General features: G+C 46.5%; 1 protein-coding gene across 4 annotated transcripts in view; it reads right to left on the bottom strand.

The window, feature by feature from the left end:
- TNNI3K (TNNI3 interacting kinase) overlaps window positions 1–14,611 on the bottom strand; it is a 154,777-nt gene that overhangs the window by 97,786 nt on the left and 42,380 nt on the right. For all 4 annotated transcript variants that reach the window (XM_069981434.1, XM_069981435.1, XM_069981436.1 and 1 more), the window contains 4 exons: window positions 4,585–4,677; window positions 4,441–4,498; window positions 2,482–2,676; window positions 683–787 (listed from right to left, as the gene is read on the bottom strand). In XM_069981434.1, coding sequence (XP_069837535.1) covers window positions 683–787; window positions 2,482–2,676; window positions 4,441–4,498; window positions 4,585–4,677 — 451 coding nt within the window. The remainder of the gene's footprint in view (window positions 1–682; window positions 788–2,481; window positions 2,677–4,440; window positions 4,499–4,584; window positions 4,678–14,611) is intronic.

The following is a 14,611-nucleotide window of genomic DNA, read 5'->3' as shown; positions in this document are numbered from 1 at the left end:
GACACTGCTGCCGCCGGGATCGGGAAGCTGCAGAGCACAGGAGAGAAGACCAGGAGCGGGGAGAGGTAAGGTATCAGTGTTTGGGCAAAGGCTGCATGGACATTGCTAACGATGCCCGTGCAGCCCTTACTGTCCAATTATCGGTCCGTCTAATACGTAGGTCCAGTAAACGAGCAGATCGGCACTTGTAATAGGACCGCAAGACTGATGGGGATAGAAGAATACAGTGCTCAGCTATCTTCATCATGTGAATGGAGGGGCAGCACACACATTTGACCGTTTAAAGAGGGGGCAGCATTGACATGATCAGTCAGGGGGTCAGCAAGTAGTTACATACGTTACAAATTCAATGGCTTTTCTATAGGGCTTTAGGTAAAGCTATCAGGTTATCACAGTGCACTAACAACCCATTCAGCCCTGCTACATCAGTATTTCTACAATTGCTCCAGAGTTACAAGCACAGCATAGCCCGACACCATGAACCCAATGACTCCATCAGTCACGTCTGTAGGGACTTTTATTATCAACTATAATTATCAACCATAAAAGCTCACCTGTCGGGGGAGGGTGCGGGGGGAATCACACATATAGTTTCATGCAGTCTATTTTATATTTATGACGCTCCGTTTTATCAAGGTTCATTGATTATATACAATAATGGGAAAACATTGCCCCCGGCTACCTGTTCAGATCCCGGTGGATGATGGGGTAGGTCAGGTTGTGAAGATACTCCATGCCTTTGGCAACATCCACAGCAATAATCAACTTTGATTGCAAGTCAAGATTCCTGCAGTAAAAAAAATAGTGGAAACACTTACGCTCCATACAGAAGAGCTCCGGGTTCACAGCTTGTGTTCTGCTTTGATAAAGTAGGTATTAGCATAGCGTATATGCAAAAGCAGCGCATTAAAAAGTATCTGCCTCTTAGTAGATGCTTTTTTCTAGTGTATACTTGTGACACCAAATAGGATTTAGCACCACGTATATACAGTATATCTTTTATGTGGTGGTCAGACCCCTTACACTCTCGGAGGAATGGGTCTCTGATTGGATCGGCAGTGCAAAGACCTCGCCGATGCTGTATTCATCATTGTCTATGGGAGAACGAAACAAGGGTCGGCTATCTTTGGTGCTCCCATAGTCAGTGAATGATCTGACACTCACCCCTATCCTGTTGATCAGTATCTATGGTGTCATGGAGTGATGGCATATCACTTTGTGATTGGTGGGGGCAAAACTGGCAAAAACAGGGTATCAGGATTTGGAGCTGGAGTAATCAACAGATCGTGTAGAACAGATTGCTGCATCCTGACCAGACAATCATTTTCATAATGCTGATCACCTTAGATCCCAACCCAAAATAGTTGTGTATAGAGATGAGCGCAACTGGAGTATGCTCCAGTCAATCGTTCAGCATTTGAATATCGGTGGCAAGTTGGCTGCAGCCCTAGGGGGTCTTGGAAAACATGGATACTGCCATTGGCCATAGCTTGTATCCACTAGGACTCCCTAGGACGGCATCAAACTTCTTCAGCCACCGGTATACAAATGCTGAACGATCGACTAGAGCATACTTGAGTTGAGCTTATCTCTAGTTGTGTAGCAAGTATGCTATAGAAGAGAGCGTCTACTAGAGGGCAAATACTCCAAACAAAGAGCTGTTTTTGCTAGGAGAAGCCACAACCAACTAGACAGTTCTACTACAGAGCCAACTACAGGGGGCATATGAGATTTTCTCTGTGTCAGCTATAGTCTGAGCTTTGGCCATATATACTGAGCATAATACTACGTGTGAACACATGTATAGATTACAGTGAAGAAATTCTGCCTTCCTGTAGTCACCGGTAAGAGGAGCTTGATAAATAGAGATTATACAGAACAGAATGATCATCTTTTTTAATGAAGTATCCTAATAGAAAAAAATGTCATACTTACCTAGCCCCGGAACTCCGCTGATCAACCACAGCTGCCATTAACCTCTTTCTGGTCTATGGCTCTTTAGAGATGAAAAGCAGGACCCGTAATCTTAGCCAATCACTGTATGAAACTGGATACTGCTGCTCTCTCCGCAGCTCCCGTTTACCCCCTGTGGTCCCCCAATCTTCTCTCTCTTTCCTGCTACCAAAAGGAGCTCTTGGCCTCAGCCAATGGCCAAAAAGGACACTACGATAGTTCTCTAGAACATTTGTCTGGGAAACAGGAAGAAGACAGAAGAACAGAGGACCAGAAGGACGCTGAAGGGGAGGAGCGAGGGGCTGGTTCACGGATTGGCCCTTGGCTGTCCAGGCACAATGGGAATTGTTGTTTTGCAGCAGCTGGTGAGCCAAAGGTTCCCCATCACTGGACTAGGGCTAGGTTACCTTGTGGGGTATTTTTCTATTGCAGTAACCCAACCCCACTAACACACAGCGGCAACATATAAATATTAACGCCAAAGCTGGAATAGTCCTATCATCACCTATCATCTTCTATACAAATTACCTTTTTTGCTCATGAAGAAGAGAAAAGAGAGATCCTCCTGAGACGTACTGAGTCACAATAGCGAACTGACTGGGATCGTCCAAACAAGCACCAACGAACTGGATGACACACGGGTGATTGAGGCGACACAGGATGGAGACCTCCCGGCAGAACATGTCCACATCTGACTTGGAGCAGTAAGTGTTGGCTCTGTATCTAAGAGGAACAAAATCAGAATAAGAAAATAGCACCTGTTCTTTTAGCGTTATTGCCAATGTACATTGAGAAACTCATGTGTACCAGTAACGTAGCCCACAAACAAAATGTGAACAGGGCCTTGGGAAGGAGAAACACTTAGGGTCTTTAAAGTGTATCAGTCATAAAGGTCCGCTGCCAGATCAAGGGAGATTTCCACTATTAATCCGGAATTTTGGGTCTCCATGAATACGAAAGCACAATGAGGCCATGGAGACCTGAAATTCCAGATTAAGGCTATGTTCACACTACGTAAAACAACGGCCGTAGTCCTCGCTGCAATACTACGGCCGTTTTTTTTGAGTTTCCCTATTATGAATGCAATGCAATGTAACTACGGCCGTTGAATGCACACTACGTATCAGATACCGGCCCTTGTTTATACGTCCCCGTGAAAAATGAACATGTCAATTATTTCTGGCTGGCAATACTGTAACAACGGCCGTGGAACGTAAAACTTACATCTGCCGAATTAAACTTGATTTTGAAAAAATTTCTGAGTGGTCTCTCAGGCTGGGCGCAGTATTTAAAGTAAATGACCCATTTCAGCCCGCTTAAAAACATGCTAGGAAGCAAAATTAAACAACGGCCATAGTTTTACGACTAGCCCGTACGCTCGTAATTCCACGGCCGTAGTTTCGGTCGCAAAAGTCCAGCCGGTGAAAACACCGGCCGTTATTTTACGTAGCGTGAACATAGCCTAAGAGAAAAAAACCCCTCCGATCCAGCAGCGGGCTGTCATCATAGGCACAGTTTATGTAACTAACACATGCCCTGTTTATGACCTAGTAGAGGTTTTGAAGAATTGCTAAATATAAGGCCTCCCCCGAAAGTAAGACCTAGCAAAGTTTTTGTTTGGAAGCATGCACACTGAACAGAATACTAGGGCATGCAGCTGGGATTCTTTTTATCCCGCCGCCATTGTCCCCTACCTTCACCGTCTGTTGAAGTTTAGCTGCATGCAGGACATGAAAAACGTCCCCTGCCGCCATCTCCGATGTTCCCTTCCATGGCCACCATTTGTAAATGTACAGGCAAGGCGTCAAAAGGGCCGCCGTTAGCCCCTACTGCCAGACGTAGAGCAGCAGACAGTCTGCCGTTATTCCATCGCCTGCTGCCATACTGTACGCTGTCCCTGCTGTGCTGTACGAGTGTGCTGTGGTGAGCTCCCTCTGGTGGCCAGAAGCCACCATACCATACTCTCTGTCCCTGCTGTGCTGTATTAGTGTGCTGTGGTGAGCTCCCTCTGGTTGCCGGAAGCCACCATACTGTACACTGCCCCTACTGTGCTGTACGAATGTGCTGTGATGAGCTCCCTCTGGTGGCCAGAAGCAGCAATGCCGTATGCTCTGTCCCTGTTTTGCATGTGACATGTGAATTCTTCTTCATGGAAAAATAAGACATCTCCTGGAAATAAGACCTTGCGCATCTTTGTGAGCAAAAATTAATATAAGACACTGTCTTATTTTGGGGAAACACTGTATTAGCCCCTTATTTAGTAACCCAGTAATCCGGGAGGCATCACATATTACTACAGATGTAGGTGTATGTCACCACGGCAGTGAGATTGCTGTTATACCATAATATAGCAATAGAAATATATAAAATCTAAAAAAAAAATCTGTATATTAGACTAAGAAACCCTATAATGAGGAAATATAATTTTCTCCTCCATTTCATTCATTAGCCATAAAGTGAAATTGATATAAACTTCTCCGACGTTACCTTTTAATGGCGACAATTTTATTTCTGCATCTTCCTTTGTATACTTTTCCGAATGACCCTACAAAATATCAAAGAATGGGTAACTTGTTCAGGCTGAATAATTATCGGCACTTCTGAGGCAGCGGCCGGCGACGCATTTCACACCTGATCCAATTATTTCATGAAATTCAATTTCTGACATCTGAAGGTGAAAGTGCGAGGGCAGGCCGGCACGCAGGAGCAGCACATCAGCTTTTTCTGCAAAAGAAATAACAAAGAGTAAAATAATAGAACAAAACAATTGTGCATAAAAATGAACCGATTGTGGTAGTGAACTGTACATAGATGAGAAAGGGAAGGCTTTAAAGGGGGCAAACCTTGTTCGGACTGTTCTGATTTCAAAGGGACTGGCCAACCATCTAAGGGTACGTGCACTAGTGTTGTCACGATACCAGAATTTTGAGTTCGATACCAATACCAACTTTTTTTTTTCAATGCTCGATACCAATTCGATACTGAATAAATTACATAAAAAACCCTCACAAGAATAGAAATTGAAGTCATGTAACACTAGCTATCTGGGGATGATGGGAGTTGTAGTCATGTAACACACACCAGCTATCAAGGGGATGGTGGGGGCTGTAGTCATGTAACACACTTCAGCTTCCAGGAGGATGATGGGGGCTGTAGTCATGTAACACAGTTCAGCTACCAGGAGGATGGTGGGGGTTGTAGTCATGTAACACACTTCAGCTACCAGGAGGATGGTGGGGGCTGTAGTCATGTAACACACTTCAGCTACCAGGAGGATGGTGGGGGCTGTAGTCATGTAACACACACTTCAGCTACCAGGAGGATGGTGGGGGCTGTAGTCATGTAACACACACTTCAGCTACCAGAGGGATAGTGGGGGCTGTAGTCATGTAACACACTTCAGCTACCAGGAGGATGGTGGGGGCTGTAGTCATGTAACACACTTCAGCTAGCAAGAGGATGGTGGGGGCTGTAGTCATGTAACACACACTTCAGCTAGCAGGAGGATGGTGGGGGCTGTAGTCATGTAACACACACTTCAGCTAGCAAGAGGATGGTGGGGGCTGTAGTCATGTAACACACACACTTCAGCTACCAGGGGGATGGTGGGGGCTGTAGTCATGTGGCACACACACTTCAGCTACCAGGAGGATGGTGGGGGCTGTAGTCATGTAACACACACTTCAGCTATTTGGGGATGGTGGGGGCTGTAGTCATGTAACACACTTCAGCTACCAGGGGGATGGTGGGGGCTGTAGTCATGTAACACACACCAGCTATCAAGGGGATGGTGGGGGCTGTAGTCATGTAACACACACCAGCTTTCAAGGGGATGGTGGGGGCTGTAGTCATGTAAAACACAGTTCAGCTACCAGGAGGATGGTGGGGGTTGTAGTCATGTAACACACTTCAGCTACCAGAGGGATAGTGGGGGCTGTAGTCATGTAACACACTTCAGCTACCAGGAGGATGGTGGGGGCTGTAGTCATGTAACACACACTTCAGCTACCAGGGGGATGGTGGGGGTTGTAGTCATGTAACACACACTTCAGCTAGCAGGAGGATGGTGGGGGCTGTAGTCATGTAACACACACTTCAGCTAGCAGGAGGATGGTGGGGGCTGTAGTCATGTAACACACACTTCAGCTAGCAGGAGGATGGTGGGGGCTGTAGTCATGTAACACACACTTCAGCTAGCAGGAGGATGGTGGGGGCTGTAGTCATGTAAAACACACTTCAGCTAGCAGGAGGATGGTGGGGGCTGTAGTCATGTAACACACACACTTCAGCTACCAGGGGGATGGTGGGGGCTGTAGTCATGTAGCACACACTTCAGCTATTTGGGGATGGTGGGGGCTGTAGTCATGTAACACACTTCAGCTACCAGGAGGATGGTGGGGGCTGTAGTCATGTAACACACACCAGCTTTCAAGGGGATGGTGGGGGCTGTAGTCATGTAAAACACACTTCAGCTACCAGGAGGATGGTGGGGGCTGTAGTCATGTAACACAAACTTCAGCTATTGGGATGATGGGGGCTGTAGTCATGTAACACACACAGTTCAGCTATTGGGATGATGAGGGTTGTAGTTGCACATTTCGTGCTTCCAGGGCTTGGTGACCAGGATCTGGGCGGCAGGGTAATCTGCAGGTTACAGCCCCCCTCCCCCATCAGAGCACGGCCGACCTCCTGGTCATCCCCCACTGATGTCTGCCCGGGAGTTATCTGAGGGCCCTGGCCGCTCCTCCTCACAGTCCTGCGGCCCCCACCTCACAGTGCAGCCAGATGGAGTGGCCGCATCTCCTCCGTCCTCCTCTCCCCGACACCCGTTCTCAATCTTCAGCCTCCTCACCTCCTCTCCCTTCTCCTCCGTCCTCCTCTCTTCCGGACCGCCCGCTCTCCCTCCTCAGCCTCCTCACCTACAGCCTTCTCCTCCGTCCTCCTCTCCCCGACCCCCGCTCTCCGTCTTCAGCTTCTTCACCTCCAGCCTTCTCCTCCGTCCTCCTCTCCCCGACCCCGCTCTCCGTCTTCAGCTTCCTCACCTCCAGCCTTCTCTGTCCTCCTCTCCCGGACGTCCCGCTCTCCTCCGTGCAGCTCCACATGCCACATAAATCATCTCTCTGATAACAGAGTTTGGCAGCCGACCCCTGCAGCATACGGAGCGGCTCAGGAGGGGTTAATGCCGCTGTCAGTGTGACAGCGGCATCTACACAGTTACACAGCCGGCACTAGCAATTTCTATGTGTCGGCTATTTGAAATTGGCGCCGCCGGGAACGGAGGGAGAGAGAGCGCGGAGGAGGTGACAGGTGGAAGCAGGGGGCGGCACACAGAGAACACGGCCGGCGCTCAGATAGCCGCCGGCCGTGTTCTCTGCTCTATACTTTGTTAAACTGCGCTATAATGCTAATTAACATAAAGTTTCGATACCAGGAAATCCTGGTATCGAACAGTTTTTTTGCCCGAAATATCGATAGTAGTATCGATATTTCGGTGCATCGTGCATCCCTAACGTGCACACTACGGAATCCTGCCGGAACAGACAACGGAATCCTGCTGAGCTTCATTTCCTCATCCTTTTGTTCTTAGGGAGATAAGATGCCACTAGAGGAGTCGGCAGCTTCTTAGCGAAGGGTTGGGGAATCATATGATCTGATCGGGTTCGGATAACGTTGCTGAACCCAAACATTTTGACAAATCCGCTCAACACTAGTCAAGAGGTCGCCATATACATTACGGCAAACAGATCACTGATCTCAGGAAGACCAGCCAAAGAAGACACTGTCGGCTGCTTGTTAAATTACTCAACTCAGTGAAATCCTAGGTGCATTGCCCCCGGCTGCCATATACATTAAAGGGGTTATCGAGCGAAAAACTTTTTCTTTTAAATCAACTGGTTTCAGAAAGTTATACAGATTTGTAATTTACTTCTATTTAAAAATCTCAAGTCTTCTAGTACTTATCAGCTGCTGTATGTCCTGCAGGAAATGTCTTCTTTCCAGTCTGACACAGTGCTCTCTGCTGTCACCTCTGACCCAATAGAACCTCATCTTTTATTACAAGGGCCCATTCACACTACTATCTCTTTCAATAGAAGGTCTTGCGCACCTCCACTCTCCATGCCTTTCCACTCAAAGAATTGACATGTCAATTCTTTAAGCGGAGAGGGGAGGAGAACGGAGGCTTGCAAGACCTCCCATTGAAAGAGATAGCAGGCGGGCTTGGGTTCCGAGCGGAATCTCCTTGCCGATTCCATAGTGTGAACCGGCCCTTAGGGAAAGTTGCTATAGGCCCCTGCATCCTTAGATAACATTGAGCTGCCATGGAAATTGAACGCCTGCTTCCAGGTTCCACCACAGATTACAGCTGATCATTGGAGGTAACATAAGCAGGAGATCCTAGGATCCAGGGGCGGATTAACTTTACCATGGGCCCCGTGCTGTTCACCAAGCTCGGGCCCCTCCAACCCACTGTAACTATGGCGGCACTAGCTTTAGTCTTTTTCCTCCATAATGCAGCCTGTTAAGGACCTGTGGTGACATCTATGTCACATGATAAGGTTCTTCAGGATGTTCTCTAATGTTACTGCATTGACTGCTGGTTGCAGTTTTGCCCTGATTTGTGCAGAATTGTGGTAAAAAGCTGTGATTTTTATGCAAATAATGGCAGAACTGTAGCCTGGAGATAATAAACCACTGAAAGCATAAGTCTGTTTGGGGGGCCATGGGCCCCCCAGGAGCTCAGGGCCCCGGGCTACCGCCCGAAACTGACCTATTATAATCTGCCACTGCTAGGATCAGCCTATTATGGAAATCTCTTCTTATGAAATATGGATTGTGCACAGTGGACAATCTCTACAAGAGGATTACATGTCTATTTTTTCCAAAAACCGTGCCATACCTATCCACAAAGACCATTGAGCCTCATAATAAACTGACACTTATAGATTAGTTCTCAGCATTCCCCTCCTATTGTTTATTGGTTGACTCGCCTAACATCGCGCCCTGTGAAATAGGACCAGAAATCGGCTGGCAAACACTTATTTGTTGGTGCAACGTTTCATTCTGGGATATTATCTTTTATTGACTGAACATGTCCCTGTGTAATAAGGGATGTGCAGGCAATGAATGACAGAAGCTAGGCCCGGACTGACAATCTGCAGTAGTGGGCAGATTCCGCGTGGACCGTGGCTTAGAAAGTGAGAAGTAAAGCAAATTTTTACAGCAACACAATATGACACCACTTTTTTTTGCAGCTGCTGTAAAGCATATATCTGAAGGCTGTTAACAGCAGCTGTAGTAAGATGGACGCCCCCTTAATCACATGCAAAATATAGAATAAAAAGCTATAATAAGAAAACATATATATATTAGGGAAGGAGAATATGCCTCAGTATCTGGTTTCAATTAGTGAAATAGGCGATGCAGATGAAGTATGTTGCCAAAGTCCTGCGCTGCATCTGGTGAGGCCTATTGGAGTATACATCTAGCTGATGCACTCACTCTAGTTACAGTATATCGCTGCCCTTCTATATAACCTCAGGGGGAGGGGGGCTCTATTACTTCCAGAGCTGAGCTCTTTAATAAGGCATCTTTCCCTTTAAGCGTGGTCATCTGTGCGCCTTCCAGACTGGAATTCTGCCCAACTTCTATCTATCACCGTGTAGCTTAGGCTATTTATTTTTTAAGTGCATCTGTTGCTGTAGCAGAGAACATTTAATGACAATCTGTTTGGAAGGGGCTGATATAATATTTATGCCGCAGAGGATTAAAAGCATTTGTTGATGAAGAGTCGTTCTTGGAAGATTAATCCGGAGAAGGCTTCTCTTCACCTGAACGCTGCGCCCTGACACGGCTCAAACTGCAGAGGATTAACCATTGCCTTCCACACACAGAAACTAAGGCTCTGTTCACACACTCAACAAAATGAACACTAAATTTCAGCCTATTTTATGTATTTGGGCCTTTTTTTTTTTACCCTTTTTTTAAAACTTTACCCTTTTTAAAAACTTTTTTTGGCAATTTTTCATTTTTTTTTTTTTTTTTTGCTAAAGCAAATCAGTGTCAGAAAGTACATGATGAAATAGGTGCCAAAATATGAATGTGCTTTGGCATAAAAAGAAGTCCCTGGAACTTAAAGGGGCTGGCTACTCTCTGACAGTATGTTTTTTAATCATATAAACGAATACAGATACAGAAGTTGACATATACTTATAGTGCTATAAGTGGGTGTCAAACTCTTAGCCGCTCCCTTGATTGTTGGCCCATTGGTGCCATCCATGCAGTGATCCTGTCCATAATATGGCAGCACCTGGTGTGTTAACTTTACATCTATTTGCCCCCTGGGAAACATGAATATGCCGAAGGGCCAATGGGGGCAATGCACCTAGGATTTTACTGCATTGAGCGCCTTCACTAGCAGTCGGCAGTGTTTTCTTTGGCTGGTCTCCCTGAGATTAGCAATCTGCTTCTCTTTTGGCTCTACTAGGCATTGGTCCCACCTAGCCAGAATCCTTCTCCACACTGATGAAGGGCAACACTCTTAAACAGCTGTATGTGGATGGATACCTGGCCTTGCTTTTTTCCTTGTCATTACATTGACTTATAGAGCCACTTAATATGGTGGTATTGGTGGTTTCCTTACAGAAGCCCCCCCTGGGAAGCAGGCAGAAGACAAGAGCAGCGAGAACCAGAAGGAGCTGAAGAGCAGCTGGAGCAGGGTTTGGTAAGTATAAGTTGTTTTTGTTTCATATTCTCATACAGTCCCAGCAATATGATGTTTTTAATGCCATAATACCCTTAAAATCAAATTGTGAGAACTCAATGTATTTCTTTTTAAATACATTTCTTGGTAAGTTGTTTGAAATGCACAACAACTCTTTTTGGGCCCTTTCACATTTCAAAAAATTGGTCAGAAAACCTTGCGTTTATGTAATCAAAAGGTGAATTCACACACGACAGATTTGGTAAACAAATTTCTGCAGCTGTTCTATTCACCTGAAACGTCCCCATTAAGATGAATGGAACTGATTTTTAGTAGCAGAAATTTCTGCCACAAAATCTGCTGTGTGTGCACATTTACACATAAATGGGCGCTGTCACACACAAAAAATTGTAGCTTGCATCGCTCCTTGATCATTCTGTTGATTGGTCAGGGTCTAAATACTGAAGACAGTAAATGATACAAACTCAGTGCTGTACCGCCCCAATTCACATGGGGGCTTGGGCCTTCCTAACTTATACAACTATTACGTCGCTAGACATCTCTCCAGTGTTAAACTGGCATCGTCCTGCCTTCACAAAACTATGGATTGGCTTGGAGATGTCCCTCTCCCCTCTCTCCTTACTTGTAGCCTCGTGGATGCTTGCATCGCCAAGGCTTGTTGGTTCCCACCCCACCATTGTTCTGTCTTTGAAACTCTGTCATAAACACTTCTCCTCTGCTTCCCTTGCTCCCCTTGCTCCATACCCTTCTCCTTTATTCCCTGTCCTAGGCAACCCGTCTTTTCCGTCTGGCTCTACAGACCCGGTTTTTCATGCCTGGTTCCGTGTGGATAATTTCCGGGCAAAAAGTTTCCTCCGGGGCTCATTGTGGCTCAAAGATCTCCATGATCTTTTCCCTTTTGGGTACAGCTTCCTCACTTTCTCCTTTCTCTCCCTGCCCCTTTCTCCTTCTCTCGCACGCTCACTCAGTTTGAAACTCTTTGTCTCGGCTCTGGCACTTTACGTCATTCTCTTTCTCTCATCTATGCCACGTTGAGCCTCCCTCCGGAGCAACCACCCCATTCCTCCCTGACTGCTTGGGAACAGGATCTGGATATCGCTTTCTTTGCTGTTCAGGTGGAACGGGTGTATTTCTGCACCGACTCTTCCTCTCTCTCTCTTCTCGTCTCCATGAGGCGGGATACAAAAATTCTCTCTCGTTGGTACCGGGTTCCTACCTGGCTCCATAGGATATTCCCGGATGTGTCCCCATGGGCTGGAGAAATTGTGGTGAAGAAGGCTCCCTTCTATACACGTTTCGGAGTTGTCCTAAATTGGTTCCCTTCTGGAAGGAGGTGTGGCGTATCGCTTCGACCTTCACAGACTTCAAACTTTCCTTTTCTCCAGCCCTTTTTCTCCTGCACGTATCAGACATCCCCCTTAGCAGTTACTGCCATTCTGTTCTCCATCATCTGATCAATGCTGCTAGAGCCTGTATTCCCGCTCTTTGGTGACGTCTTAACCCTCCAACTGTTTCCATGTGGATTCGGAAAGTCGAGGACATTAAACATATGGAGGATCTCACAGCACAATTGCAGGACCGCACCGCGCATTTCTTTCGGACCTGGTTTTATTGGGATCAATTTGTCGAAACGGATGAATACAAATTTCTCCCCTTGCTTCCCTTCTGCTCCTCTCTTTTTTTGAAGTTCATTTCTATTATCTTCTTCTTTCTTCTTGTCACCTTTGACACCCTGGTCTCAGTGTTCTTTGAGCGTCAGCTCATTCCTTGAAGTTGTTGGTGCCTTAATTATCATGGCTCATGGATGCTGTCGTTTTTATAAGATTGAGCTATGAATACTACACCATATGTGCTCTTCAACATTAACTTGTATCAGGCAACCTGTGTTCTGCACCCAAAGGTGCTTGTTGTACCAAATGTTTTTATATTTTTGTTATATTTATTTCAAAATTGAAAAGTGAACATTTAGAATAAAAAAAATTTAAATGTGCCCCAGGCAGATTTGCCCCTTTTCCATGGTGTTCACCAGCTGTATCCCCCGCATGCCTAATGAGCGGGGGGAGGGTGGGGGTGGGGTGGGGGCTGACAAGGCTGTGAAGAGGTGTGGCCTCCTCCTGTGCTTGACTTACCATGATTTACATTTGGTTTCAGGTAAAAATTATGGCGCAAATCTAGACCTGCTCCCAAACAGGTGCAGATGTATCGTACAATGCCTGTGCCAAGCGCAGGGCCAGCTGGATTTACACAGTGATCTGAAAAGTGGAGGCGGGGCTTTATTTAAGACTGGTATTCTTGTATGCCAGTCTTGACAAATGTCCCCCAAAAAGATGATGATCTGATTATTTAATTAGTGGTGGGGAAACTCCGGCCCTTCAGCTATTGCACAATTACAATCCAATCATGCCTGGACAGCCAGGCATGGAGAAAATGTAGTTTTAGGTCCAAGATTGTAATTTTAGGATACACCTTTATAAGGCTATGTTCACACTACGTAAAACTAAGGAGGGTAGTTCTCGCCACAGAACTACGGCCGTAGTTTTGCGGTGTGTAACATAGCCTAATTTTTAATGGGATCCCGTCCGGAGCGTACACACATCGTATACGCTCCGCCGGGATCCTATGCGGCGCCAGAAAAAATTCAGTGAATTCCGGCCACAGAAAGACCTGTCAGTTCACACAGTGAAGCGAGCGGCTCCAGCCGCTTGCTTCACTGTGTGCTATGGGAAGCTCTGATGCGGGCGCGTACTGATGCGCCCGTATCAGAGCTCCGCGTCCGGAAAGATCATTTGGCCGGTACTTAAGTACTGGCCGAGATGATCCGGCCGTTCCGTGACCCGGCTGGGGTCACGAAACGGCCAGTCTCATATCACGTGTGCACATAGCCTAAGGGTTTTGGCTCCGTCTGTCCAAACTATCTGCTTAGAGGGAAAAGATAAAATTCTAGCGGCCTACTGACACCACTAGAGGGAGCTCACCGAATATGGCTATTTCATTCAGCTCATATGCATTAATGGGGATATCCAGAAAACAGGAATGGTCCTACCTCTCCTGCTCTCCCTTCCCTCCATCTGCCTGTCCATGCTGATATTTCCGCAGATGACAGGGGAATGGGAGCATGTTGCGGGCAGTGATCCAGTGTCCAATGTTATTGATGTCCTAGCGACATCGGGTAGCTATTGGACATTGCCCACAGCGCCCACAACATGCTCCAGTCTCATCATTGAAAGTATCAGCACGGACAAACAGACGGAGGAAATGGAGCACTGAAGAGCAGGAGAGGTAGGACCTTTCCTATTCTCCGGATATCCCCTTTAAGGGTGCCTTCACACCTACCGTATCGCAGCAGATCCGCAGCAGATTTAACTAAATGAATGAACAAAACGCACTTACAAATCTGCTGCGGATCCGCAGCGGATTTGACAGTGCGTATTTAATGCTGTGTTCATTCACTTAGTTAAATCTGCTGCGGATCTGCTGCGGATGCGCAGCGGATTTTCTGCTGCGATACGGTAGGTGTGAAGGCACCCTAAAGGTGTTTTTTTCCATAAATAAGAGTCAATATCTACCCTCAGGATAGTGGGGTTTGGACTCCTGAGACCTCAACCTATTATGAGAATGGGGGTCCCTCGTATTCCTGGTTGAATGGAGCAAACATCAGCATTAGCAAACATGTCCGATTACTACTTCATTCAAGCAGGGAGGCAAAGGACCCCTGTTATTATAACTGGGGAGGGGGGGTCCTAGTGGTTGAACCACCACCGATAAGCCATAACCTATCTTGCAGATACCTGATGATTGTTGTTCATTGGAAACTATGGTAAATCTGCAGTGTCCCCCATTTATCTTCTATAGGCAGTCATAACTGAATCACTTAGTATTATAGCTGGGTGAAGGGATGTTGAGATTGGTGACAATATAATGGAGTTATATTATGCA

This window comes from Dendropsophus ebraccatus, chromosome 8, assembly GCF_027789765.1.
Source record: "Dendropsophus ebraccatus isolate aDenEbr1 chromosome 8, aDenEbr1.pat, whole genome shotgun sequence".
In the NCBI taxonomy this organism is placed as follows: Eukaryota; Metazoa; Chordata; class Amphibia; order Anura; family Hylidae; genus Dendropsophus; species Dendropsophus ebraccatus.
Note: the sequence above shows the minus strand (reverse complement) of the source record. Positions and strands in the feature narration are given on the sequence as shown.